This window comes from Castor canadensis, chromosome 5, assembly GCF_047511655.1.
Source record: "Castor canadensis chromosome 5, mCasCan1.hap1v2, whole genome shotgun sequence".
NCBI lineage: Eukaryota > Metazoa > Chordata > Mammalia > Rodentia > Castoridae > Castor > Castor canadensis.
This window is the reverse complement of record NC_133390.1, coordinates 25728001-25755863: the sequence shown is the minus strand read 5'-3', so window position 1 is coordinate 25755863 and position 27863 is coordinate 25728001. Positions and strand designations below refer to the sequence as shown.

Sequence of the window (27863 nt, the reverse complement as noted above, 5' to 3'; positions counted from 1 at the left end):
TAATATAGGTTAACCACTTAAAAGAACAGAACTCTTCAAAACATCCACTGAGGCTAGCAGATAACAAAATATTTATTTTATTGTTGTAAAATTAAAAATAGTAGACAAGCTTATATAGTTACAGTTCCAAAGCAGAATACAAATATATAAATTATTGCAGTTTTGAAAGAAAATGTAAGCAAACAAGGTCTAAATAAACTTTCTGAAACAAACCTACTTTTTATCACAACAGTTTGATTTTCTTTTCCAAATGCCTTAGCACATTTTGTAAAATAAACTTCTAACACCAAAAAAAATTAAAGTTCAATGACCATAGCATATGCTACTCAGATTTAAAGCAAAGTACATGTGTGTGTGTGTGCACACACTCTTATAAAAGTAGGAACGTCATTCAACAGGAGTCACTACTGAACACTTTTAAACTGCCTCTTTTGGAAGAGGTAACATAAAAAACTACTACTCTAGACATGCATAAAGGAAGGAATGAAAAAAGTGGGCTAAGTTTAAGTAACACTGTTTTGGAGGAAGATATATACTCATTTCCATGATTTTGTTTCATTTTGGTAAGCTTAAAATTGTAAGATAATTAAAAATTGCTAAAATGCATTACTAATGTGGGCTCTTTTAAACTGAAAATAATAGTGAAGTACATGTTACAAACCAGATGTTAAAGAAAACCCTTCATGCTACAGACTTGCTCTAATAGGGTTTCACATCAAGGTAAACATAGCCTAAAATTACTTAATGGGTTAGACTGCCTCCTATCAAGGGCAGATGCGAAAGGAAGTCTTAAGATTAAAACACTGCAAGGCAAGCCTAGCTGTGACACCCCAAACCCAGTTTATCAGGAGTCACAACTCTGTAACTCTATACTGGTAAATACACTGTCTTCTGCCCTCCCCTCCCCCACCGCCCCTAAAAAATAATGTAATTCAAGAGTAACTTGTTGAGGAATTTTTTTTCTTGCTGGGTTTTCCAACAAATTTCCTCCAGTACTCATTTCTACTGACTTAAAAATGCAAGGACTGAAATGAAACCAATTATCTTTGCTTTTAAGTCGCATCTGAACTGAAGGAATTTAAAATGCTTAGAGTATTAAACTTCTCAGTGAGTACTTAAAAAGAGTCAGATATCTTACTTTAGCATAACAGTATCATCTGTCAGTAAATGAGCTGGCAAAAGTCAGAAAAAATACCACTAAAAGAACTTTACACTGTACCATTAAGTTTTCATGTATACCTACTTTTATGACTACTAACCCAGACCTAACAAGCTATACAAATAATTTAATCTTTACAAATTCCCACTGACCTTTAGAGCATATACTTTTTGTGGTACATTTCACAGTGCTAATAATGAAAGATTTCCTCTAAAATGAAAAATAAAACCCAAGCCAGTAAACATTAGTACAAATAAATTAAAAAAACTTAAAAAATCAGCAAACATTGAGTAACAAGCCTCAACAATGTAAACACCAAGGTAAATAATACATAAACAAAAGAAAGCACTTTAAACCATTTTCAATGTGATAAAACATAAAACTGAGAAATCTCAAGATGTCTATCGACATGACAATCAAATCGAACACATTCTAAGTGTATTTCTGAAATCACCTTCCAACATGAACTTTGTATTTTGAAAATAATCTTTACATGTTTATTAAAATGGGCACTTTATGGTGAAATGAACACATTTTGAAAAGCTAAGGACATCTCTTTTCTCCAACACTGTGCATAAAAACTACTCAATGGGACAAATGCTCAGCTGCTTACATCATCTATTATTGGCATCTCAAGTGCACATCTTTTTCAAGGGAGTAATGTATTTACTTTTGGCAGTACTGGAGTTTGAGCTGAGGGCTTTGCATTTGCTAGGCTAATGCTCTACCACTTGAGCCATGCCTCAAGTGGTTTAGTTATTTTTGCTTTAGTTATTTTTCCCGTAGGGTCTGGTGCTTTTTGCCCAGGCTGTCCTAGGACTATGATCCTCCTACCTGTGCCTCCCACTCAACTGGGATTACAGAAATGTACCACCATGCTAGGCTCATTTGTTGAGATGGGGAATCTCACTGACTTTCTGTGATCCTTCTACGCACCTGGGATTATAGGCATGAGCCACCTTGCCCAGCTTAAAGGACTAACTTAGATATTAATATTAAGATCAAAGGATAAGATCTCATTTTCAAACTAAAAAGTAGGTCGGACAACTAAAACTCTGTTGTGCAAATAGGAATAAAACCCAGGGCCTTGAGTATGCTAGGAACATGAGAACCTTAATCTTTAAGAACAATCTTATGGTTTAAAATCACTTTGACTTCTGATTTTTCAAATATTTAACTTACCTAATTATAAAATGTGAAAAAAATTTTATTTCATTTCTTTTATACATATTAGCTCTGAGAATGTTAGTAATGGCTGACTAGCAACTTGTCTTTAATCATTTTTGAAGCTGAAACCACACAGGAGATAAGTCTTCTAAATTCCTCAAAACGTACGAATGACTATACAGAAGGACAGCCAGGTTGGAAAGCAGTATCTGTGATAGTTCATGCTCTCCCAAGTTAGCATCAACTCTGTCCCTGATCCTTACTTCTGCATATACCACAACTGCATATTCAATCAAAAAACATAGGAGTATTTTTACCAAGTATTTGGATAAACTGCTGTGCAAAATATTTCAGCAAATAATTTTTTTCCTAGCAATTCATTTAAACAAGTACTAGTGTGACTCCCAGCACCAGAATTTTAGGGAGTACTTTTCCTTTGAAAAGCTTTAGCAGAAACACCTAACTAGAACAAATCAGATATCCCAGTTAAGACCTTAGTACATGCACAATCCCCACCCAGTTATTCCAAACTCATTAGTAAAGCTACACATTTGCCAGAACACTCTTTTTTAAGAGAGAAGCAAACATTTTCTTTGGATAACACTGTTGTATTTAGGACTGCACCATATGGCTCATATTCTAGAAATATGCTACTACTGCTATCAAATGCAACACATCCCAAACTTTTATGACTGTCCCTAAGTCATCTAAACAGAAGCCTGAATGTGTGCAACCACACTGAGTGGTAACACTCTTAATGAATTATGCCAAAAGAGTAAAATCAAATTTGAAAATGTAACCATAACAACACAGCACTAAAATACTTATTGGCATAATCAGGACATGACTTTATCCAACTTGTAAATTTGGATATTTTCATATTGCACACATTCAATTTAAAGCTTATCAAGACTAAGGCAATACATCCACCCCACTCCCTGGACTTTAAGTTCATTTGGGATAAAAAAAGCTGAGAACCTGCAAGCAGGTTTTCAAAAGCTTCTTCCAAAAAGCTTGAAAATTAAGTCTTATTTCAAAGAAAAGCAAAACAAAAATGAACGGCATATTAATACCTTCAGGATAATTTAATACATCTTAGCATTACAAAAAGTTGCTTTCAACTAGATTGAAGCATTTTTTTGGATTAGTCAAATACTGTTTGTGTTCAAGAATTGGATGCCAAATTCAAGTTAGATGTTGTTTATATCTTTATGTATGAAGCTGCTAAGTTAGTGGATTTTTCTATAGGTTCTTTCAAGTCTAGGATCTACCTCAGAAATATATTCTAAGTACCAGAAAAACAGAATTTAGGGCCCATGGCTATAGCTTTCACTGTAACACATTATTAGAACTTATCTAGTTGCTTCAGATAATCTATTAGGTAAGAACTCTTTAGAAACATCATAGGCAACTGATATGGAGCATCTTTTTAAACAAAGGCTTATTTTATTGAATCAGGAGTTTCGTTTTTCTTGGTCAAAGAATCTTCTCTTTCCCTTTAGATTCTAGTTTAGAAAAATACCTCATAATGCTTTCTTTGGGCACTAATTTCAGTGATGTTGACAGCAGAATTTGGACAGTTTAAAAGTTCCTGAAACTTTATCTAAAATGACCCACAGAATAAATTTAAGTTTTCTCAAAAATAGGACAATTTCAATTTGAAGACAAGTATTACATTTAACTTGAAAGTGAGGCTTGACTTACTCTGTCCAAATTCTAATACATTTCATTCAATGTCATTAGAATGAAAGTAATAATGAATGAAGCAGAGCTTTCACTTTTTATGAGGAAAAATTTGCATACAAAAGTTAGATAAGTATTTTATTCCTAAACTGACTCAGAATTGCTTTTCTAGAAAACAATAAAATGTATTCTATTTACTTGGATACTTGCTTTAAAAAGTTATTAATTTCTCTTTCATAAGCTATTAGAAGTTAAAACAACTCAACTAAATAGATTTCTACTCCAAAATACATGTATCTTTGGAAAGCAAGATAACAGTTGTAAGAAAACACTATATTAAGAGAATAAAATGCAGTAATCTGAAATATGGGTAAGCATATTCACATATGAAAGTGTAAATATACAGAGTCATTCAAATACACATTTATAAAGAGAATGAAAAGGTACTTAAAATAGCAATTTATATATAAAAATTTTATATTAAAAATATTGCTCATAATAAATCAGTGATATTATGAATTCCATTTCCCTTTTAAAAGTTATCTTTTATAGTTCAGACTAATAAGGAATTTATCTTCTATTGTTTTGACAGGTGAATTATATTAAAATAGGTTTAATAAAATCACACACTGTAACAATTAATTTAAATTGTTAAATTAATTAAATTAAATTGTTAAGTCACATGTGGTAAAAATTAGGGACAGGCATTTAGTAATTGTAAGAAAAAGACTCCCAAAGTAAAGCTACATGATAAACCCTAGAAGACTAGAGTATATGTGATCTGCTTTATTAGACAAAGATGTGAAGTACTGTCTTATATTTTTATATTTTGCAAATTTCATGACCATAAAAAATGGACCATTAAGTTTCATCAAACTTTGAAGAAGTTTGCATGCTTGGCAAACCAATAGCATATGAAATGTGAGTTTAGTTCAGTTGTTTATGGGTAGGTGTGATTTCATTCCTGTTCTTCCTACTTGCAGGCATGGTAACTTGGAACAGTTCTTGAGAAGCTGTTCAATGGCAACATGACGGACATGGAGCTCTGAGACCAAAGAATCTTTTTCTTGAAGTTGGTGTGCTAACTCTTCGAAAACTTCTGTAAAGATTTAAAAAGCAGTTTCATTTTCAGTGCACAGCTAATCCTATGATTTGTATTTTAAATAAATAAGTACTATTACTAAAATAAAACCACTGGACAAATTTTAGCAATCTAATCAATTTAACATCAAGGAAACTGTCTTCTGCTCCAAGCCTATCAGTTTACTCACCCTGGAAGTCTATATACTTTATATAGTCATCAAGTGTATAGCAGAAACTGTGAATGCCACTACAACTGAGTCATTTCTCAATTATAACGTATAAGTATGTTCAACAGTATTTAATATGACTTAGATAAGAAGTGTCCATTAGTATTCAAGTGTGGAAAACTCCTCTAAAAGCCTTTTGAGTCAGATTACCTGAATTTACAAATTTTTGCTCCTACTATTATGTGTCTCGGGCAAGCAACTTCAACCTTGTTTCAACTTCCTTTTATGTGTAAGATCAATACTGACAGTGAATACCTCAGGGGTTCATAGGTAAGAATTAAAGGTGACCACATTTGTAAGGTATACAGAATAAGTACTTGATAAATATAAATTGTGACTGATTATTACTGTTACTATTTTTATTATTCTTAGAGGCTGTGTGGTCAAGAAAGATGACTGGCTTTGCAGTTAAAAAGACAGCATCTTTGATCTGCTACTGACTGAATGCACAATCTGTATAAGCAACCTAAAAGTCTCCAAAGTGTAATTTCCTTACCTAATGGGAATACACTGTAATGAAAAGGATATAATTGGGGAATGTGAACACTGAAACTATTCGTGTTATCGTATTTCATGATGCTAAGGAATTATTCTAAAAGATGTGACAATGAAGTTGTGATTTGATAAAAGTTATGTTTTAGAAAAAATCTTGAGGTTTTTATGGCAAAGCAGTAAGCTGTCTGGGAATTATTTCAAAATAATCCGTGTGAGGGTTTTGGGCAGGGTAGGGGGAATAGAAACAAGTAGAGATTGAAAAAATTAGCTATGCTTAATCGAAGCTGGCCAAGATGTGCCAAGGGGTTCTACTATGCTGGTCTCACTACTTTTCTGTGTTTAGAACTATTCATAATTAAAAACAAAATAATGCAGAAAGAACAAAACAAGAACACAGGGGCCATACTACTTGCTTTAAAGAACTGTCAGGGATCACAACCTTACAGGGTTTGGTACAGTAGTACATGATGAATGCTGGTAAGAGGTAACTGTTGTCTCCATTTTCACTTAGAAAAGAAATGTCATTTCTTCTGCTGATTATAAAGAAGTTGTTCTCTGCAAATCAAAACTACACTGAAATCCCCCCTTACCTCCTGTCAGATTGGCTATCAATAAGAAAACATGAAACAAATGCTGATGATGGGGGGGTGGCTCTTATTCACTGATGAATGTAAAATAGTCTAGCCACTATGGAAATCGGTATGGAGATGCCTCAAAAATTAAAAATAGAACTCCCAAATGATCCAGTCATTCCACTTCTGGGTGTATACCTAGAAGCATCAAAGTCACCTTACTGTAGAGACACTGGTATACTCATGTTTATAGCTAAGTCATAGGATCAACCAAGGTGCCCATCAAGGGATGAATGGATAAAGAAAATGTGGTACATGTGCACAATGGAGTTATACCACCCATTAAAAAGAATATGTTGTTTCCTGGAAAATGATGGAAGGGAAGGAAAAAGGGGAAGGAGTAATATGAAAGAGTAATAGAGTTGGCGATATGATCAAAGTACATTATATGTATGGTGTCATGATGAAACCCCTTACTATGTATAACTTAATATACAATTAAAAAAAGAAAAGAGGAAGAAAAAGAAGTTGTTCTCGTATTATTCTTTTAGCGCTAGAAACTCTGAACAGGTGAAACACCTAATTTACAAATTTAAATGCATCTGAAATTAATGATGTCTGCTGTAGGGGATTTTCTGTATCAGTATTTTTCATGTGTAAAAAAAGCATTAAAACTGATTCTTTACCCTGGATTTGCTGTTGGAGCTTTACATTCAGTTGCTTTACTTCATCAAGGGTCATTGAATTCACTGAAACATGAAAATATATTCATAGTTACATCATAACAACCTGTGAAAATAAGCCACCAAATACAAGATCCTTTTTAAAAATTACAGTTATCTACCAACACAACATTCAGCAGTGTTTTCCAAATTCTGACCACAGCCCTCAATAAGAAATATATTTTACATCACTACCAGTAACACCTCCAACCTCCACAGGAAACTAAAAAATCACCAAGAAATATTTAGTAACAGGTTTGCTGGATTCTGGATATCTGTTCTACTCAGTTTTCACAAAGTGCTAGTCACTACCATCAAGCTGATTTTGATTAAGCATCACAAAGTTTGTGACCTGCTGTTTAAGAACGCTAAAACACTGTGAAAAGAGTTTGAAAATCAACTTGTCCATCTAGGTAAACAACTTTAGATAATTTATAGATAGAATCAAGTAGTTGTCAAAAGATATTGAAGGTCCCTTCTGGCTCTAAAATAATTTGATTTAAATTAAAATTACCTCAGTTTTGCAGACAAATTTTTTTTTTTCAAATTTTAAAATTAATACACTTTTACCTTTTAGCCTTTGATAAAATGTCAGCTATGTGGTCTTAAATGCTACAGTCAATTGGCCTTGCAGGTATTAGCAACATGACAATGTATATCAGCCAACAGTTGAGACTGTACTTCTATAAACTATTTGAATCCTGAACTTTCCAGTTCATAGTTTGCTAATTCCATTCTGTTTAATCATTCAAAATGGTAAAATAAATGACAGAACTGCTAGGTTTCAATGTGCAGGGCATACTCAGTACTCAGAGAATAATTTTATGACATCTCATTTTTGCTAAGGTGAATCTGTCATTGAAATACAATTTAAACAAATCTATAACTCTACATCAAAATATATAAAAATGTAGAAAACAAAGAAGAAAAAAACAAAAACCTACCAAAACCACCCCCAAATCAAGGCACCAAACTTTGATCTTTCACCCTGTCACTTACGTTCCTCCTTGCTGTAATGCAGGTTCTGGGTCTGGATATTTGCTTCTGGACTACAGACTCTCTCTCCTTTTCTCTGGGCCTGACTGTGACCATGAGGCCACAATACACTGTCATGGCACAAAGGAGCACCCGAATCTTGTAACACAGCAAGCCCAAAGTCTGTATTTTCCCTCTGCTCCAAAATTCTTTGTGTACAGTTTGAGATGCCACCTTTACTTCCATCTATCCAATTTGCAGAATATTTTGGCACTTGAGAGTCAAATTGTGGGAGTAATTTCTTATCTGGTTTATGCCTGAGATTAAAAAGGTGATGCTGGGGGTTTTTAGAACATTCAGAATCAGAGTCCATATCTTTATTCTGTGCATACTGTACAATCCAGTTTATCTTCTTACTCAAAATGGTTTTAACTCCTTCATAAGTACTTTTGGACAGCTTAGATCGAGGACAATCCTGGTTAGCAATTAAATGGTACTTTTCAAAGCAGTCTTTATGGCCTCTTAATGATCTGGTGTGCAAAAGATTAGCTTTTGGTACTCCTAAAGAAAAAAAAAAGACAGAATGAACAATCAAGACAATATTACATTTCTGTATAAACTGCATTAAGAATATGTAAATCTTGGTAAAATAAGAGTTCTTGACAGTTTGGACATTAGAAGAAAATGCTAAAGAATATTGATAGTAGTAATGTAAAATGCAGCCTAACTACAGCCGTACTATTCTTATGAATAAGAACTTAATTGGTTCAATTTGAATCTTAGTCCAGAGACATGTTATTGTATACAATATATTCAAAAAAATCCTCCTGAACCCGGCATTCTACCCTCAGACTCTAGGCCTTTATGTTATAGCCATTTCTTTACTAATCCTCCCTAAGTACACAGTGGCAAAATTTTCTTTTAAAGGTTTAATAAGAGAAATTTTCAACTTTCTCCAACAAAACTACAGGCAAATCATATTATTAAATTGCTACTTATGCTTTTATTGGAGAGAGAAACCTGAACAGAAAATACACATTAATGAAAGACTTGAAAAGTCAATGAAATGTTTAGATAGATTTTTTAAGGAAATGAAAGTGTTTTTAGTATTCCCATTTTATTCTTAATAAAGCTTATCAAGATAATTTTTATCTTCTAGAAGAGATGAATTATGCAATTATTATTCATACAATGGTAAATTAATCTGCTAAAATAGAGTAACCAGTGTAATTCTTCAATTCACAAATATTTATACATACCAAAAATAATTAAGATATCTATATCTATATCTATATCTGAATTAGAGCATAAGGAGATAAGGGTAGTTGTCAGAAATTATAAACCAAATAAGGGTAGTTGTCAGAAATTATAAACCAAATAAGAAATTGTTCAACTTTACTATTTGCTTCAGACACTTATTTTTCTTGGAAACACAGGTACCCAGACCAAACTTGATTTTTCCTTTCCCCTTCCTCTTTTTCTTCCCTTTCCCCTCCCTCCCTTCCTTCTAATTTTTTTTTAAACACAAATCAAACTTGAAATTTACTTTTCTAACCTTAGAAAATCTATTAAAGAGCTTCATTTTCCTCTGCAAACTTCAGGGTTTTGCTGCCAACAGAGGGCTAGCTAATGCCTTGAAATAGTAATGTCTCCACTCTCAGTATACCGACACAGCCTAACGTGTGTGTGCCAATGATTAAGTTGAACCTAAATATAGTAAGTTTTAAGTTTCTCCTTCAGTCTATATGAAAGCGAATTCATTAGCACATTAAAGGTTCTAAACTAGGCTACAGAAAATATTTTACTGTTAAATTTTGTGGAAATTTTGGTACTTATATAGAAAATCAGAAATTGTATTTTAAAAAGACAACCATAATTATATAAAGCAATAAACTTCCTGATGCACCTCAGCACTTTGCTTCAACAAGAGGTTAACAAAATAATGTGGACTTTTAAAGCTAAGATTTTTTTTTTATCCAATGGTGCTTCTTAATGATTCATAGAATATAACTTTTTTCTCCATGATTTTTCTTAACCTTTTTATCTCCACATCAGTAACAGGAACCAAGAGAATCACATGACTATATGCAGCTACATAATCTGCTGAGAGAAACAGCAGATCATAGAATTCCAAGTTAATTTACAGTGAACGTATGTAAACTACAAAATAAATTTCAAATTCCTCCAGACATTCAGGAGCAAAATTCCCTATTATAAAAGACATTTTAGGAAAGCGTCACAGGAAAGAAAGCATTCTGAATACACATTTTGTGTAGCCTTCTCCTGTATATTCCCACTTAATGTCCCTATAGGCTCCCAAGCTCATTCTGTCTAAATGAAACTCCTCTGCCTCCACTCTCCCTACTCAAACCCTGACCTCTTACCTGAGCGCTCCCTACCCAACTCAGGTGTTTTGCTATCCATCTTAATAGCTGCTTCCCATGTTGTAGCAACTATAACACTTAAATTCTGCTTCACTCTATTATGACTCTCAAAGCAAATCTGAGTTATCATTACTTCCTATGTAAGTTTCACTTCCTCTAAGGAGCCTTCTCTTAGTATTACACTTGGATTAGTTTATCATACGAGATTTTATAAATGCCTCTTTACTGGACTTTTTATCTTGATAGATGGTTAAGTTCTGTGGAAAAAAAAAGGCATAGTATCTATCTTACATGCATCTTCAGTATCATGGTGTCTGACACACAGTAGGCACTCAAGAAAGAGTAGTTACATAAAGGAAAATCAAAACTGTATTTAAAAAAACTCCAAATGAAATTTATTATCAATTATCATTTACAGTTTACTGTAGTGCAGTTTCGCTCATCCCAGTAAGGGAACCAGGACATGCGGTTCTATTAGGCTACTCAGAGAATACCTAAAGGCATCTTTTTAGTGAAGTCATTCTTATATTCATAATGGGCATCAGTTTGAGGAAATGATGAGTGGTACTAACATAGAAATCTCATTTCTGTGGCCTCAATCTCCCAAGAAAATCATGAAGTTCAACTCAATTATGTATTTTCAGATAGAAATTTATGTAAGGTAAATATACAAAGAGGGCTGTTTTATGTAAACTGGTGCTCATTCAGTGAGATCTGCTGCATCTCTAACTTTACTGAAGTCAATTACACTAAAATTTTAAAAAGCTTGACTGAACTCTTAAAGTTCAATTTAAAAATATTTGTTTTATATACTTTAAAATGTTCCATTGAGTAGAAAACAAAAAATATAATACATTGACTACATCATATAATTGAACAAATTTTTAAAAAGAAAGTGAGCAGCGGACTTATAGCAATATATATCATTTTATAAACTCTTCAAGCGATTTGTTTTTACCAACTCATCATTTTAAACTAGTATTTGAGAAACAGCCATTGCTATTATAAGAGATTCTAGTGAGTTTACCAATTGACTCTTTAATTTTAATTACACTGATATGTGTAACTAGCTTTGTTCACTGATTTGTTTCCTAAGCAGGTTTTGAAAGGGAATGAATTTAAATGCAACAGAGTCAACACTTGAGGAGATGAGTCATAAGGAATTTCCAAACCAGTGCAAAGATTGCAGTAGTTTCCTTGCTATTTAAAGTTCTGAAGGCCAATTATGAAAACTTCTTTAAACTATGCCTCTAAGATGTCCATGTCACTTTTTTTTTTTTTTTTTTTTGGTCAGAGGTCATTATTATTATTAAAGAACCAACATCTTAATTGTTAACAATAACTGTTAATCTTATTTTTTTTTAACATACCAGTTTCTTCTGGATAATGTTTAGAAATTCCAGTATTTCTGTCTGCACAGGGTTTTAAAAAGTTAAGCTATCCTAAACAGTTTTCCTTTTATCTTTTCCATGTTTATCCAAGGAATTTTACATACACTATTCTTTCATACTTTGAAAACTCTCTTGCTAACCCATCTGGCATGCTATCCCACACTTCTATTCTTAGACTCTCTTTAAAATAAATTGTTTTATCATTCTGAGTGAGGTTAGCCTGGCTCAAAAGACCAAAAATCGTATGTTCTCCCTCATATGTGGACATTAGATCAAGGGCAAACACAACAAGGGGATTGGACTATGAGCATATGATAAAAGCGAGAGCACACAAGGGAGGGGTGAGGATAGGTAAGACACCTAAAAAACTAGCTAGCATTTGTTGCCCTTAACGCAGAGAAACTAAAGCAGATACCTTAAAGCAACTGAGGCCAATAGGAAAAGGGGACCAGGAACTAGAGAAAAGGTTAGATCAAAAAGAATTAACCTAGAAGGTAACACCCACACACAGGAAATCAATGTGAGTCAATGCCCTGTATAGCTATCCTTATCTCAACCAGCAAAACCCCTTGTTCCTTCCTATTATTGCTTATACTCTCTCTACAACAAAATTAGAGATAAGGGCAAAATAGTTTCTGCTGGGTATTGAGGGGGGGAGCGGGAGGGGGCGGAGTGGGTGGTAAGGGAGGGGGTGGGGGCAGGGGGGAGAAATGAACCAAGCCTTGTATGCACATATGAATAATAAAAGAAAAATGAAAAAAAAAATAATAAAATAAAAAAATAAAAAAAAAATAAAAATCTGTACAATGAAAAAAAAAATAAAAATAAAATAAATTGTTTTATGAAAGCTTGGTTAAACTCATAGAAAAGCAAAAACTATTCAAAGATGGATATTTAGCTAACAATGCTCCCCCTTTAAAATTAAGGGTATTCCCATGCTTATCTGCTGATTGTAATAAAACAACATTTTCCTACAAAGATAATATTCCGAATAGCACTAAAAACAAAACAAAAAAGCTGCAAATACTAAAACCCTTAAAAAAGTCCCACCACATACCCTATTATCTTCTGCTTGAAGATGGCTTTACTTATGATTTTGTGGTAATGAAGTAAGCAATCTTTTCCTGATGGTTCACCAGCTGGTCCTGTCAAACAGCACTGTCTCTATATTGATGCCACAAAGCTTTATACTTCACACCTTCTTAAATCACATCATCTCACTACTTTATGCATGTTTAGCTATTTTCAACTGGACTTTATTTTGGATTTGATTACATATTCTATTTTCCTATCAAAAGTAGCTTTATATACTGATGCTCCACAGGTAAAGCAAATATAATACAACCAGCAATTAGATATAAAGTTGTAATACATATGTAATCCTATCTGTGAAACACTGGTAAGTATTAGGAGAGCAAGCTCTTCCATTTTTTACTTCAAACTTTGAGCAGAATTAAAGAATTAGAAATATGGGTTCTCCAAATGCTGGGTTTGATGTTTTTCTTAATATTTTAAATAAGACAAGAAAATTTAGTTGTGATTTAAGTTCCAGGACGTTAACATGCTGCAAAAAAATTTTAAGCATATTGCCTTCAAATATGACAAGCATTTGTATAACAATTCATGAGTATTGCTTCAAAACCTTTTTTTTAAATGGAGGCTCACATTTTGCCCAACTCAAATAATTTTCCAAGATTTAATGTTTCTCTTTTTGTGTTGGTCTAATTTTGGTTACTAAGAAAGACAGTACAAGCACCTGTGTGTGTGTGTGTGTTGCCTATACTGAGGAGTAATACTGTGCTTCTATAAACAAGTTGTCAATTCTAAAAACTGGAGGACAGCCAAACAGCTGCACTAGGAAAGAGTAACAGGAATAACAGGTCACTTCTACGTTTTTTGAGGAGATAACCATTTCTGAATACAGAAAATAGGGAACAGAGGAAAAACCCTCTAAGTAAAGGTGGCACACCCACAGTCAGAAGGTGGATGTATACTGCACAAGTGTTATTTGGCCTCCAAATGTCTTAGACAGAGAGAGAGAGAGAGAGAGAGAGAGAGAGAGAGAGAGAGAGAGAGAGAGAGAGAACCAAAAACCTCATTAGATCCACACCCATTCCTTAATTTCTTGATTTCTCCTAAAAACAAAATCAGAAGATCTGGCAGCAACTGGCCTGTACTGAGGAGCAACTACCATATGAAAATGGGGCATGTGTTCTTCAATTCAGAACAGTTCTTATCACTCCCTTAATGAATGTACAAGCACCTGATACTCCTCAAAGATTTGGAAGCCACGTCAGATCACCTCCACTATACTGTACTGTACATTGCTATGGGTCGGGATTGCTGCAGTGGAATTGCTTGTTCAAGTGATGCTTTGACACCCAATTCTACAAAACTACTACACAGTTGATGAGCAAGCTGATAGCCAAGCCATTATTCAAGCAAAGTTATTACCATTTTATCTAACGCCAACCACTGCCAGTTAGTGAGAGGATACGCAGATTGTCTATTCTGTCATGGAACTAAAGGTGGGGGACTACACCCAAGGTGGGAAGGCAAGCATGGAGAGTTGGAATATGAACTTCCTAAATCCACAACAGGATAGGTTTCTCCTTGGAAAGAACTTTGAAGTTCTTCTATGTGCCTTAGAGAGTACTGAAATAAAGTGCCAAATTCTTATTCCCTTATGCCTTCAGCTAACTCAGGAATAACTTAAGTAACTAAATAGTGTCGGTCACGTTCAAGTATCCAACAAACTGTCTGAAAGTAAGTGGTAGGGTTAAGGTGCGGTTCAAGTGGTAAGAGTACCTGAGTGCAAATTCGAGACCTGAGTTCAACCTCAGTTCTGCTCCCCAACCTCTCTGGTAAAACGTAAAAGGTAATTGCTTATCTCTGTACTGGCTGCACACAGAATTACTGGCAAGCACATTAAGCCAATACACAGATGGGTTTAGCAACTTGCTTTTCTCCACATTTGAGACTACTGCCTTAAAGAAAGATAAGCCAACAGGTGGTCTCTAGACAGCAGATTTCAGAGTAGGGATGATTACATCATGTTAAAGTTTTTATGTGTGCTAAGAGAAGGATTAAGCAGTTAATCAAATCAGCTTAATCCAATGCAAAGAATTATAAAGGGTAACTTCAGTGAGCTGAGTTCAGAGAGATAATGTTCAAAGACAAGCCTCAACTCAAATAACCAAGAAAGCCAAAGTGCAGGTGGGTTTTTGTATTGATAGTATGCATAAATTGCAAATGACTTGTCAAAAAACCATTTTTTACCTCTCAGCGAGTTCTACTTTTTCATTCTAATAGTTGGAAAGATGGGGAAACACACCTACATAACAACTGTGTGTCACTAAAAGGTACCAAAAAATAGCAATTCACACTCAATTCTACTCCTTAACTTAGTTAACTGCTTTTTTAACCAACACTGTCCAATAGAACTTTCTGTGATGATGGACACGTTTTACATCCGAGCCAACCAATATAGCAGCCACCAGCCTTAATGGCTACTATTTGAAATGTAGCTATTGTGACCCAAGAACTAGTTTTAATTTTGTTTAGCTTCAATTCATTTAAATTTAGGCTACTGAACTGGACAGGGCAGCTTGTCTACAGGTAATTGATTAAGTAAAAGGGCACTGGAAAGAGAACACTGATGGACGCTATCACCATTTCTTTTCAAGTCTTACTAAGCTCATAGCGGCACAGAATATTAAAAGTTAGATTTGTTTTCCTGGTACATTAAAATATATAAAACTTAGATCACAATTTTAAGTGGCACAACTGAATAAAAATGGACCCTTTATGTAACAGATTCTAATTCAATGAATTAATATTTATTCTAAAACAATTTTTTGTGTATTAAGCTGTTACTACATAATCCTGAAAAGCTACTCAAATTAACTCTATGACAAGACAGATTTTTTTATTTTTAACTATCCATTTACATGTAGCATAAAGAAACACTAACTTGCAGGAAAACCAGCAAGACTAAAAAAGATTATTGTTACTTAAATAAAAGGTAGCCTAAAAAAAAGGCCTTCCTTATAATAATCAGATGAAGGGGGGACCATCATGACAAGGTAAATTTACGGATTGAAGCCCAAGCGGTGATAAGTATAAGAACTCTTTGCATTCATACCCTGAGCTGCTAACTGTCAAGTGAGGTTTTGACTACAAAACTATTTTTTCTCACAGATAAGACAAACAAAATGATCCAAAGCTATTTATAAAAAGAGAGTGCAAGTATGCTATATATGTACAGAAACTAGTTACAAATTTTACTGATATAAAGCATGTATAGTACACAAATCACAAAATTTTGTAAAAACTGTTTATATATATTGGAATCACTGATTCTGAAATTCTATTTAAGTGTTCTTTAAATGTTTTCTAATAGCATTAAACAGATATATTAGCTAGTATATTTGAGGCATGTGTAATTCAATTAGTACTACAGAAAAGATAATTAATAACATTCAAGGCTGATTTTAAGACCATCATTACCACTCATCAACCACCTGATAAGAAAACTAAAGCTAAAAAAAAAAGAAAAGGCCAATAAACTGATGAATCATACAGCAAAAAAGCAAAAATAGAAATACTGCAGTTCAGGCCAATGCAAACTACATAAATGTAGTACTTTAGTAGCATACACTTTAGCCGATCTGTACTTTAATCCCAGTCTCATAAACATTTCTTTTTACAATGCTACTACATAGCAACAAGGACAGGAAGCTATTTTAGGGCAATAACATACTGACTTATACCTAGGAGCTTGAATTCTAACTTAAATTTGGATTAATATAATTAAATACTGTGACTATTTGTCATAACTAATCACAGTAATTCTAAAGCAAAAAGAACTTTGATCTCAACAAACAGATTAGAAAAATATGGTAAATAAAGTTTTTCCATAATGAAATCCTCTTTTAAGTGACAGATTACCTGGTATCAATTTAGTAGTAATAGAAGACGTTGAAACAAATGATAAATTTGTAAACTGGGACATGCCTTTGGCCTGTAAGTCTTCCTCTGGGAATATAGCTATGACCAATAGAAATTTAATCAGACAAGCAAAAGAGATATGTAAGAATGTTTTCATTCTGGTAAATTGGATGCAAAGCTAACTTAGGTCACTAGATAAACTTCGGTAAAATAAATATGATGTAACCTTTAAAAAGCTAGATAGTGAAATTTTACCTAACATGAAAAAGATGTTACAATACTTTAAATTAAAAGAGCTTGATATTAAATAATCTACTTAATTCAAATTTTATAATACAGTTTACTCCCTTTTCTCCACATGCCCTACTGCAGACACTTTACAAGTACAGCACACCAAAAATACTGAGATTATTAGTAATTATGCAGCACTATCAATCTGTTTATTTATTTATTTACTTATTTTTGCTTCCTGTATTTTGTCTTGTAATAGGTGTATTTGCTTTTTCAACAAAGAAAAGGAAACTTCTGGGAAAAACAAAAACTTTATCATTTTAAATAATGCAAATTTAAACTACTACCAAATTGCCTATGAAGAAATATATTTTGGTTTGGAAAAAAAGCACTAATGTTCTTTAGTTCAAGACAAATTAGGCTTTACGTACCATACTATTATTCCAATGGAGTAGGTAAAACAAAAGATTAAGCTATTGAAACAGTAGAAGACATGCATTCTTAAAACATCCTAAAAATTTTAATATTTATTTGATTTAACCCTCAAATGACAGCAGTCCCCTTCCCTAAAGTCAAGTCACATCTACAGTAGTTCTTAAAGACCCAAAGACTGCCAGGAGAGAGGGAGATGTCAAATGAATAAAATCCACACCACTGAATTAAAAAAAAGAGTACACACAACAAAAAACTGCAGTGAAAGCACTTGCCGGGCAGCTGCTACAGGAAGAAAATGATTGATGGTAGAATAGACAATCTATTGAAAATTGTGTAACAGAAAGGCCAACTCACCAGCATTTCAAACTTTTTCAATGTCTGTAAGACATTATTTTGTTTATGGAGAAGCTGTTCAACATATAAACCAGTAACATCAAACCTTCAATAGTATTTCATCTTTTCTGATAAAATGAAATATAAAATTTCTATATATTTCAATTTAAATTAATTCTATAGGTACCTGTAGTCACCATTTTTTCTCATTTTTTTCCTTTTTCTTTTATTATTCATATGTGCATACAAGGCTTGGGTCATTTCTCCCCCCTGTCCCCACCCCCTCCCTTACCACCCACTCCGCCCCCTCTCTCTCCTCCCCGCTCAATACCCAGCAGAAATTATTTTGCCCTTATTTCTAATTTTGTTGTAGAGAGAGTATAAGCAATAACAGGAAGGGACAAGGTTTTTTGCTGGTTGAGATAGTGATAGCTATACAGGGCATTGACTCTCATTGATTTCCTGTGCATGTGTGTTGGCCTCAGTTGCTTTTAAGGTATCTGCTTTAGTTTCTCTGCGTTAAGGGCAACAAATGATAGCTAGTTTTTAAGTGTCTTACCTATGCCCTGTGACAAAGGCAATGCTCTTATTTATCATCCTTTCTTACTTAATATACATATTCATAAAGTTAAGCAGTTGTGTATGAGGGGGAAGCAGAAGTAAACAGTGTTGGGACAGAGGGAACTAAGGCATAGAAGGAGCAGAAGGAAAGGGAAGGAAGAAGGGGGACATGAATGACTTGTAGAGTTCCTTTAGAGGGGTAATAAAAGATAAAGATGGCAAATTAAGAAGGTCACAAAATGTCTTATATGCCACATTAGGGAGTTAATAGCTTAACTTGAAGAAAATGGCAAGGAATCACTGAAGAGTTCTTAGAAAATAAATGGTACTAAGGAAGGAGGTAAAGGTGTAGGGCTCGGGATGGGAGAGAGGGGATGAAAGCAATTAAGTTGAGGTAATACAGGTAAGGAATGATGCTTAGACTAAGGAACAGCAGAAGGAATAATAAGTAGGGAACAAGTGCGGGTGATAGGGCTGCTGCAAGCCCGAAGCCTAATCTACCTTTGCGAATTGGAAAAACATCCCCTGCCAGAATATATAGCTTAACCAGCTGAGCTTCAGCTAGATTTCAGCCCAGACTTGTCACTTCATCTATACAACTACACACTAAGTCCTAAGGAACCTTATCCACAGATCACCTGCCTAAGAGTCAGCTGAGATTGTTAAAATGCAAATTCCTAAAATCAACTCTAGACTCAGTGAGTCGAAATCTCTGGGAGATGGAGACTGGAGTTCCACATGAACTAATAAAAAAGGAAAGATAAAATGTAAGTATAATCAGAAGGAGATAAATTTGGCTCAAGAAGCTTAAATTGAAGATATATAAAATACTACACAGAGCATCTAGCAGGAGGTTGTATATAAAGGTCAGGTGATTAGAAGAAAGATTTGGCCTGGCAATACAAGTTTTAGGTTCCAGATTGCAGAGCTATAGTTGAAGCTATAGCCATAAAAGAAATTATGACTGCAGGATGAGGAGACAGAGGGACAGATTCAGAGGGAACTACAATATGCAGTGAACTTAGCAAGACCACGGAACAGTGAGAAGTAAAAAAGGCCAGAGATACTTTATAACAGAACTCAGGGAGTTGAATTATTTCAAAAAAGAGAGAAATGTTAAATGTCAGACTTTATAAAGAACAATACCATGAAAAATGTTACTGTGTTGATAGATAGGAGGTCAATGGTTAAACAAAAGGGTTGATAAATTATAGAGGACAGAAAAAAATGTTGGGAGAAGAGAATAGACTTTGAGTGAACATTACTCTTTCAAAAATTATGGTTTAAGGGAATACAAGGAGGAGTTTTTCTTTTAACCTTAATTTTTTTTTAAATATAAGAGACATGAACATTTTTGCTACTTTAATCATCTTTTTGGCTAATCTGTTAGGTTACACAGAAGATTTTGGCAGATTAGTTTACTTAGGTTATAATCTAAATGGAAATTGTGTCATCCTACTCTTTTGGTCATAAGAAAGAAATATTTTTGAATATTCCACAGAACATGTATTAGTTAAATAATATCACGAGTAGAAATTATTTAGAAAATCAAGCATCTCTTAGAATCCACATTTAGTTCCTTGCTTGAATACTCGTATTTGTGCAACTAATTTCCAATCTTGCCTTTAAAAAGTTACTTATTACCAGCTAGATTCCTAGGGATCCATTAAATTTCTTTGGAAAAAGAAATGATTTAAGCATGTAGGCTTTTTGAAGACACTGGATCTCAACTTCTAAACTGCACATTTGGATCAGTTGCTCAGACTCTACTCACTTTCCTTATTCACTGAATTGTATTAACATGAGCACTTGTCTTATTTAGTTGTATTAAAAATGAAACGGGGACTGGGAATGGTGGTACACATCTATAATCTCAGCTACTCAGGAGGCAGGGGAAGACTAAAGTTTGAGGCCAGCCTGGGGAAGTTAGTGCAAACCCTAAATGAAAATGTAAAAGCACAAAGACCTGGTGGCTTGGCTCAAGTAGTAGAAAGGCTGTGAGTTCAAACTCGAGTACTGAAGGGAAAGAGCTCATAAAGTGCACTATACCAGGCGAACAACTCTCAACTACGATTTGGATACAATGCTTATTTAAAATATTTATTGAGCAACAGTTGGACTTGCTTCTCCCCAATAGTAAATGGTATTTTGCTTCCTTTAGAGATAAGCCTGTCTTTTGTCTTCTTTCTGCACAGGTCATTATTATCTGCATATAAATTACCCTTTATTTCTGGGTAATTTCTCTTCAACTCCCCAGAAATGATTACTATAAATTTTTTCAATCATGAAAACTGTACCTTTTATCAGGATGAACTCTGTCCTTAGAATTAAAGATTTTTAATCTAGGTTTAATCTGTTTTCAGGTATCATAAAACATTTTCCATTTTTTGTCAGAATACCAGAATGACTCAACTATGATTTTGAACCAGGTCATTTTTATATATTCAAATAAACCTTTTTATTTATAATTATTAATATGGTAATCTGGGTTTTATATTCTACTTGCTTGTTTTCAACTTTAAATCAATGATTTAAAGAGAATGTAGCCCCACCCAGCACAACAATAAAAAAAATAATTTAAAGAACACATCTTTAGCACAGATTTAAAAGGTACTCAGAACCATGCAATGCCCAGGTCATTATGAGCATATCAGTCTCTGCAGTGGTGTCCAGCAATAGAGTTACATTGTGGCAAATTAATCTAGAAACTGACTCTAAAGACAGTCTTGTGATATTTATTTGCTCTGGGTTGGGGGGGGCAACTTTTTTAATCCTCCCGATTAAGTAACATAACCAGATATAACTGTTAGTGTTACTGGATATATTTTTCTTCTGAATATGAGATCAACCTTTTTTTTTATTAATAAGATTCATAAACATTTAGTAGATTTGAGAAAGATCTCATGAAACTCAGTGAATGGACAGAATTTTCCTTGTGGGCAAATTTAAAGGAAAAAACTCAATGAAAGGTAATTCTTTAAAGTCTCTTTTACATTACATTAATTCATCAAATACTCATTCATTACTCCTTGCTAGTCCTTGTGCTAGGTTGATTATATACTAGAAAACAGACTAATGCATGTCCTTATGGAATTACAAACAGGAGTGAGGGAGGGAGGATGGGGGTGTACTAAATAAATACATAAGCAAATTATTATAGTAATAAATTATAAGAAGTCCTGTGAAGAAAAGGATGCTATGAAGAAAAGAATATTAGGGTGGGCAGTAGTGGTGGAGGGAGCAGCAAAGAGGAGGAAGGCTGCTTACTTTGACAAGGAACCTTTTAAAGAATTACGACAGGCATTTTTTTCCCTGTGGAGCCAACTTGCATGTATTTCAGTGAGGAATGTAAGTCTTTACCTTCTCCATACATTTCCAACCTCACTATTTTTGGTTGTAGAGATACGATTGGAGGGATTCACTTATTTTATCTATTCCTTCCAAAACAACATAGCGGGTGGGGAAAATTTAGCTTTAGGCATATAGTTTGAGGAACTCATGGCCTACACAAGTGAGTATGTCTTAAAACGAGTTGCATATATAGATGTATAGCTTGAGGGGAGGGAGGGAAATGGATGGTGATCTGACAGCATATATAAGGTCATGAAAGACGAAGAGTGAGGCTAGAAGGGTTAGGACAGAACATGACTATTATTTTAAGAACAAAAAGGAAACTACAAAGCAGGCTGTCAGGACTAATCAGAGGCACTGGGAAAACGGATCAGTGAGTGCCACCATAGTACAGGGACTGGTCTACAATTTGAACAGCTGCAGTTTGGGAGAGGCAACCTTTTCCCACAGTGGTTACATTTACAATAGCTCTGTCATTAGAGACCCGAATTTGCACCCTTTCTGTGACTCTTACTCTCTTTTGTGACTTTAGGGCAAATTTACTTATCTCGGTTTCTTAATTTTGCCAAATGTAAAGGGGGGGATAAAATTGTTCCTATTTTCTTCTTAATCCTGATGGAAGACATCTATATATGTTAGCTACAATAAATGTATAACGAAGATCACCCCAAGTTCAGAAGCCATAATAGGTTTTAATGTTTAAAAATGCTACCTTAGACGGGAAACAAGAGGCTAATGCCAGACTGATTTTGCTATTTACATACAGTTTCCCTGTCACAAGTGGTGGGTCCATTTATTTAAGTGCAGAGATACTGGTACATCAGAAGCAGATCAGAAAGGAAGAATGACAGATCTCAAACAGCAAATAACCAGTTCCAACTTTTGAACTAAATCAAGGACTTAACACTAAGATTCAAACTGGTCCTTGATTACTGAAAATATCTACAGATTTTTTTTTTTCTCTTTTGGTGGTACTGGGGTTTGAACTCAGGTCCTTGCACTTGGCTAGGCAGGCACTCTACCACTTGAGCACCATCCCCAGCCCTTATTAGAAAGATTATTAAAGGACCAGAATTTGCTTCTACTTCTTGAAAAGAATAACAAATAAGGGGAGAAAGAGATGGACTACAGAAAGCAGCTACATATGTACTTACTCATCAACTAGCAAAGTCAACTTACACTGAAAACGTTGGTATAAGAGAAATTGGTCCAGTCTTCTAAAAAGTTTTTCTTTATAGAAAAGAAAGCAAGTGAATTATCAGAGGAAAGTAGATGTGATCTTAAGAACTAGCTGCACATTTTCTTGGCACACAGTGAAAACAAAAAGTTACCAGAATGGGAGTTCTGGATCATTTCCCCTCTCTAGTCTCATTTCTGACTTTGTTACATTGAGTTGAGTCTCATTACTGGTTCCTAACAACTCTGGGCTGCCTTCTTCTCTACCTCAGCTTAGGGAATGACAGTGATTTGGTTATTAAATGGCTTTAAATTTTATCACAGTGAACTAGATGCATATTAGAATATTGGGTCACTAACATGTATGAAAAAGTTCATAGTGTCTTAGTGTCAAAGTTAGGAAATAGGTATTAGGAAGTTTATGCCTGTCTACTAATCTTGTAAGTAGACAGATTATTGTAATGGAGAATTACAGGTTTTTGTTTTTGCAAAAGCAAAACTTGTGAACATTTAAAGATCTGAGTCTTCAAAGTGCATTTCTTATTTTCTTAAAGTACATCAGCCATGACTTATAACTATATGAAAGCGAGGAACCTCTTTAAGTGTTGAAAAGTCACAGGAAAAAAAGACAAGCCAGAGCCATGCCCAGAATATGAAATCTCTCCAACAAGATCCAACTGTCTTGTTATTTCTCTTTCTCCCTTTGTCTTTGTTTTATAAACATAGACATGCACACAGCTCTTAAACAAGAGGCCAGCTGACTAGAAGACCAAGGTTGATTTGATATAAACAACTCAAAGTGAATAAAATATTATTTTTATTTAATACAAATGTGTGAACCAAAAACTACCCTGTTATTATTCTTTAATAGGATTTATTTTTACTAAGCCTCTTTGCAGAAAAAAAGAGAACTGTTTAGAACAAATTTAGCAATTTACTTACGTAAGCTAAGAAAGCAAGCATCAGCAATATCACCATTATACAAAGAAAAATATACCAAATTAGTACTTAACTATCTTTTTAAAAAGTCCCTTTTACATTCTATTGATTGGCATTGTGCTAGGAACTTGGTTGTAGAAAGAAAATTCAATAACAGTTAAAAAGACTAACAAAGATAAAGAACATAATCTACAATTTTTCCAGTATGTGATTATGTGGCTTTTTTTCTACTGATTTTTGAAACCTGCATACAAATACAAAAATGAAATTTTGTGGAATACAGGGTACCCATTTCCCTCCTTTTTTACTCACAATAATCTTTTGATATTAAACAAAATGGTTATAATGAACTAGTTTATAATTGTAGTAAAAAAAAGAAAATGTTTGAGATGAGAGCTGACACTAGATAAACTGAGAATACTAATTTTTCTCACCAAAGTTGACATTTTAATATATATAAAATCTAGAATATATGTAGAATATTAAATGAGATAGTTTCATCAAATTAAGAATTGTTTTTGCCTCAAATTGAGAGACAACTATAATTTCAGTACTATGTCATGTTCACATTTAAAAAGCGTGAAATGTTGACAGATAAGGAATATTATATTCCTGAGGAATGTTTATGTATGATTGAGAACCAGTTAAAAGGTCTATTTAAAAAGGCTTGAAAAGAAATTATGAAAATTTAGTTCTGCAAAAACATCCCATTATAGCATGATCCTCAGTAAAGATGACTTAGCAAGAAGCACTGATTAGGAAAAGCTGGCTGAATGAACAGCAAGGATAAACAATTAGGATTCAGGAGGACAGGTTTCTGTCACCAGCCGTACAACAAAACGAACTACTGACAGTAGTTCCATGGAACGAACTAAGATCACACAGACAGAACCAGGTGTCCAAGCTTCAAAGCCCAAGATTGTCAATTATTAGCTTGTAACTTCAAAGTGCATTTCTTAGGTTTCTGAGGTTCAGTTCTAACACATTTAAAATGAATAGTAACAGTAGTCATCCCAAAGCTATTTTGAATTAAATAAGATAATCCAAGTAAGGTGCTTAGTACAATCTCTGGAACAGAAATGCTCACAGCAAATGCCTGGCACATAATGGCTTGCCATCACCACTACTACAATCTGGAGCCTTCTATGTACCTGGCTCTCAGTTTTCTTACAAGTGAAATACAAGGACTGCAATGGATAATTTCTAATGTCTTATCCACCTAAATATTACAAGATTATCAGAATATACATGACATCTGTATCTAAAAAATGTAAATTTAGATCTTTCACTCTAGCACAATTAAGAGCATGGTAATTCAAATGCTATAGAAGAATCATATTTTGAAGCCATCCTTTTGAAATTAGTTATAATTACATTTATAAAGCCAAGGTTATCCATCACACACTTTTTGGTGACTACAACATTTCTGAATAACAAGTCTTAACAGAAATTTCAAACTAGGTAATCATTGTGTGTGTTTAACTAGAAGAATATTTCATATCTCTTAAAAAACAGAAAAAATGAAGTTTATGAAAATTTTCAAATAGTCAAGGAAAAAAAGATGCCATCTTGAAACTATCCCAAATCTAAAGGTCTAATGAAGTCTTTCTACTGACATGCTACAACCCTAAATTCTAATTACAGGCAAACTTTTATTTTTGAAGGACAATTAAGATTTTTGGTGTGATTCATAAATATGTAAAAATGAATCAGTTTGGCAATGTCAAGATTAAGGTAACCTCCCACGTTTCCTAGAAGCAAACTGCTGATATGCATAGACACACTGCCTGTGCACCAACTCAAATCCTTCAACAGGAGATCAATTTTAATTTCTGGAGAAAATCTTTTTCATTTACTACTTTCAAGAAATTTTAGGACACCGTTTTAGTTTTTACAAACTACTAAAGGTGTCTGTAACCACTAAAAAGAAGTTATCTAAAATTTTAGAAATGTTTTTCCAGATGATTGGAGCAGTAGGTAGGAAAGAATTTAGGCTCACTTCACTCAGGTACTAGTATGGTAGGCCTAAAAGAACAAAATTACGTCTGCCCATCAATATAAATGGTTACTTTAGTTCTTAATATGGAACACATAATGACTATTAAAACCTGACAACCTAATGAGCTCTCACCAAAAAACTCTTACCAGGCAACAGCTCATTTTCATATTAGCAAAACCTGAGTTGGTACTCTGGCGTTGGAAAAACAAATTTGCGACTGTGTTAGCTTGTTTCATTTCCAGAAACCTTATCTTTAACAGATCTTCACAGCAAAATTTCCATTCAAGAAATTCGTCAAGTTATAAGTAGTTGTTTAAAGTTCATGCCGTGAAATTAAAACTATACTGTAGTCTTACCCTCAATATTCAGTTCAAAACAAATGTGGCAGAAGGAGAGTGTTTCTTTGTCTGTTCCCAGTTTACAAACACTGCAAATGTTGTCATCATTCAAGTCAATGTTGACAAACTGCTCCTCTTCGTTCATAGTGCCCCTGTTAAGAAACAAAAAGGCAGGGTTACAAAAGTTCGAGAACTTGCTATTAGGGCATGCAAAACTGAGAACTTCTAGGAACCCGAGAAAAGTGCGGCTTGCAACAGCCTCATCAAACAAGCATCGCCATACTTGGAGCTCAGCATTACACTTTTATTTATTATGCAAAAACAAAAAGCCTGACCTCAGACGACACTATGTCCAAGTACGCTCCCCCTCCAGCCTCCCCGTACTTCACTGAGTTAAGAGGATCTAAAGGAACGGGGACTACGGGTACTGCAGTCTGGCCCCGAACCCCGCTGGCCAGGTCCTGCCAACCCATTTAGTGCTATGCGCGCAAAGGGCCCCGGCTTCGCTAACTTCATGGCTTGTCGCTAACTCGGCGTTCCCAGGCTTCCCACCCGAGGTCCGCGGCAGGGAAATGCACGTGAGAACGCCAACATGGGGGAAGGCGTCCGGTCCCGTCCAGGGCTCCCGCACCGAAGGCCGGCCGGCCTGAGACCCCGCGATCCGGTCCGGCACCGACGAGGGGCCCAAGAGGGGTCCCGGAGCCGGCCGGTGGGAGCGCCGCGTCCCCTCGCCCCGGGCTTCCTCCCACCCAGGAAGCAGGCGTCGCAAGACCGCGGCGACCGCTCAGTCCACTCGGCGTCTAAAAAAGCCAGATTACCGTCGGCCACGGGTTTGGGGGCGCCAGCCCGCCCGTCCCCCTCGCCTGCCGTGGACTTGAGTCTGTCTCGTCAATCCGTCAGCCCGTCGGGGAACCGGGCGCGCAGTAGCGCAAAGACGGACAACCGGGGCCCGGACGCCGGCAGGTTGGAGCAGGGGTCGAGGGGTCTTTACCGTCCGGCTCCGTGCGCCACAGCAGCCGTTCAGCGCGGCTCCGACTCCTCCACTATTGTTTCCGGCCGCAGCAAAGGCTCCGCCGCGCGCCCAGCCCCGCCCCCTTCCCGCCCGCGCCATCCTGTGTAGGCTGCAGGGAGAACCGTGCGGCCGAATGCCCGTGGGGCGCTCGTCGGCAGCTCCCGGCCAACCGGTGCGCTGCTGCGCCGACGCCCACGCTGGACTTGAGTTTTACTGTGATGACTTGTCTCCGGGCCCGGGATTTTTACCGTTCTCTGGAATGCATTCCTCACACACACCCCTTCCACGAGGCACGTAGATAGACGAGTCCGTTATCACTCCCCACCCCCTTAGTGTAGTGGAAACTACTGCCCCGGGGCGGAAGCCGCAGGGGAGGGGGGCAGGAAAGTGGCGGGTGGGTGGGAGAAAGCGAGCGAGGTGCGTTTGTAGTGGGGCTGTTTGAAATGAGGAAACTCAAGCAAAACTATCGTTGAACTTCCGGTTAGATGCCAGTTGACTTACATGATGAGAGAAAAGTTCATATTTCTCGTGTTCTGGTTTGGGCATAATTTTAAATGCAGACTTTTCCCCCCTTACAGATGGGTTTCTTAATGGTACTCCCCTCCTCCATAATATGGTACATTCCTAGCGCACCCTCTGGGGATAATCTCCAAGCCCGGCCTGTCATTTTAGGCCCCGCC

At 35.4% G+C, this 27863-nt stretch overlaps 1 protein-coding gene across 3 annotated transcripts; it reads right to left on the bottom strand.

Moving 5' to 3' along the window:
• Positions 1–61: 61 nt before the first annotated feature.
• Positions 62–27511, bottom strand: C5H21orf91 (chromosome 5 C21orf91 homolog). Of its 3 annotated transcripts, none has more exons than XM_020182767.2 (5): positions 27432–27511; positions 26190–26323; positions 8108–8644; positions 7073–7135; positions 62–5108 (listed from the first exon to the last, which is right to left on the bottom strand). In XM_020182767.2, exons 1-5 carry the CDS (start codon positions 27446–27448, stop codon positions 4942–4944), a joined length of 918 nt encoding a protein of 305 aa, XP_020038356.1. In that variant the 5' UTR covers positions 27449–27511; the 3' UTR covers positions 62–4941. The 3 variants fall into 3 exon arrangements, with proteins under 3 accessions (XP_020038356.1, XP_020038357.1, XP_020038358.1); XM_020182768.2 differs by lacking the exon at positions 27432–27511 and adding an exon at positions 27163–27281; XM_020182769.2 differs by lacking the exon at positions 27432–27511 and adding an exon at positions 26990–27156.
• Between the last annotated feature and the right edge of the window lie 352 nt (positions 27512–27863).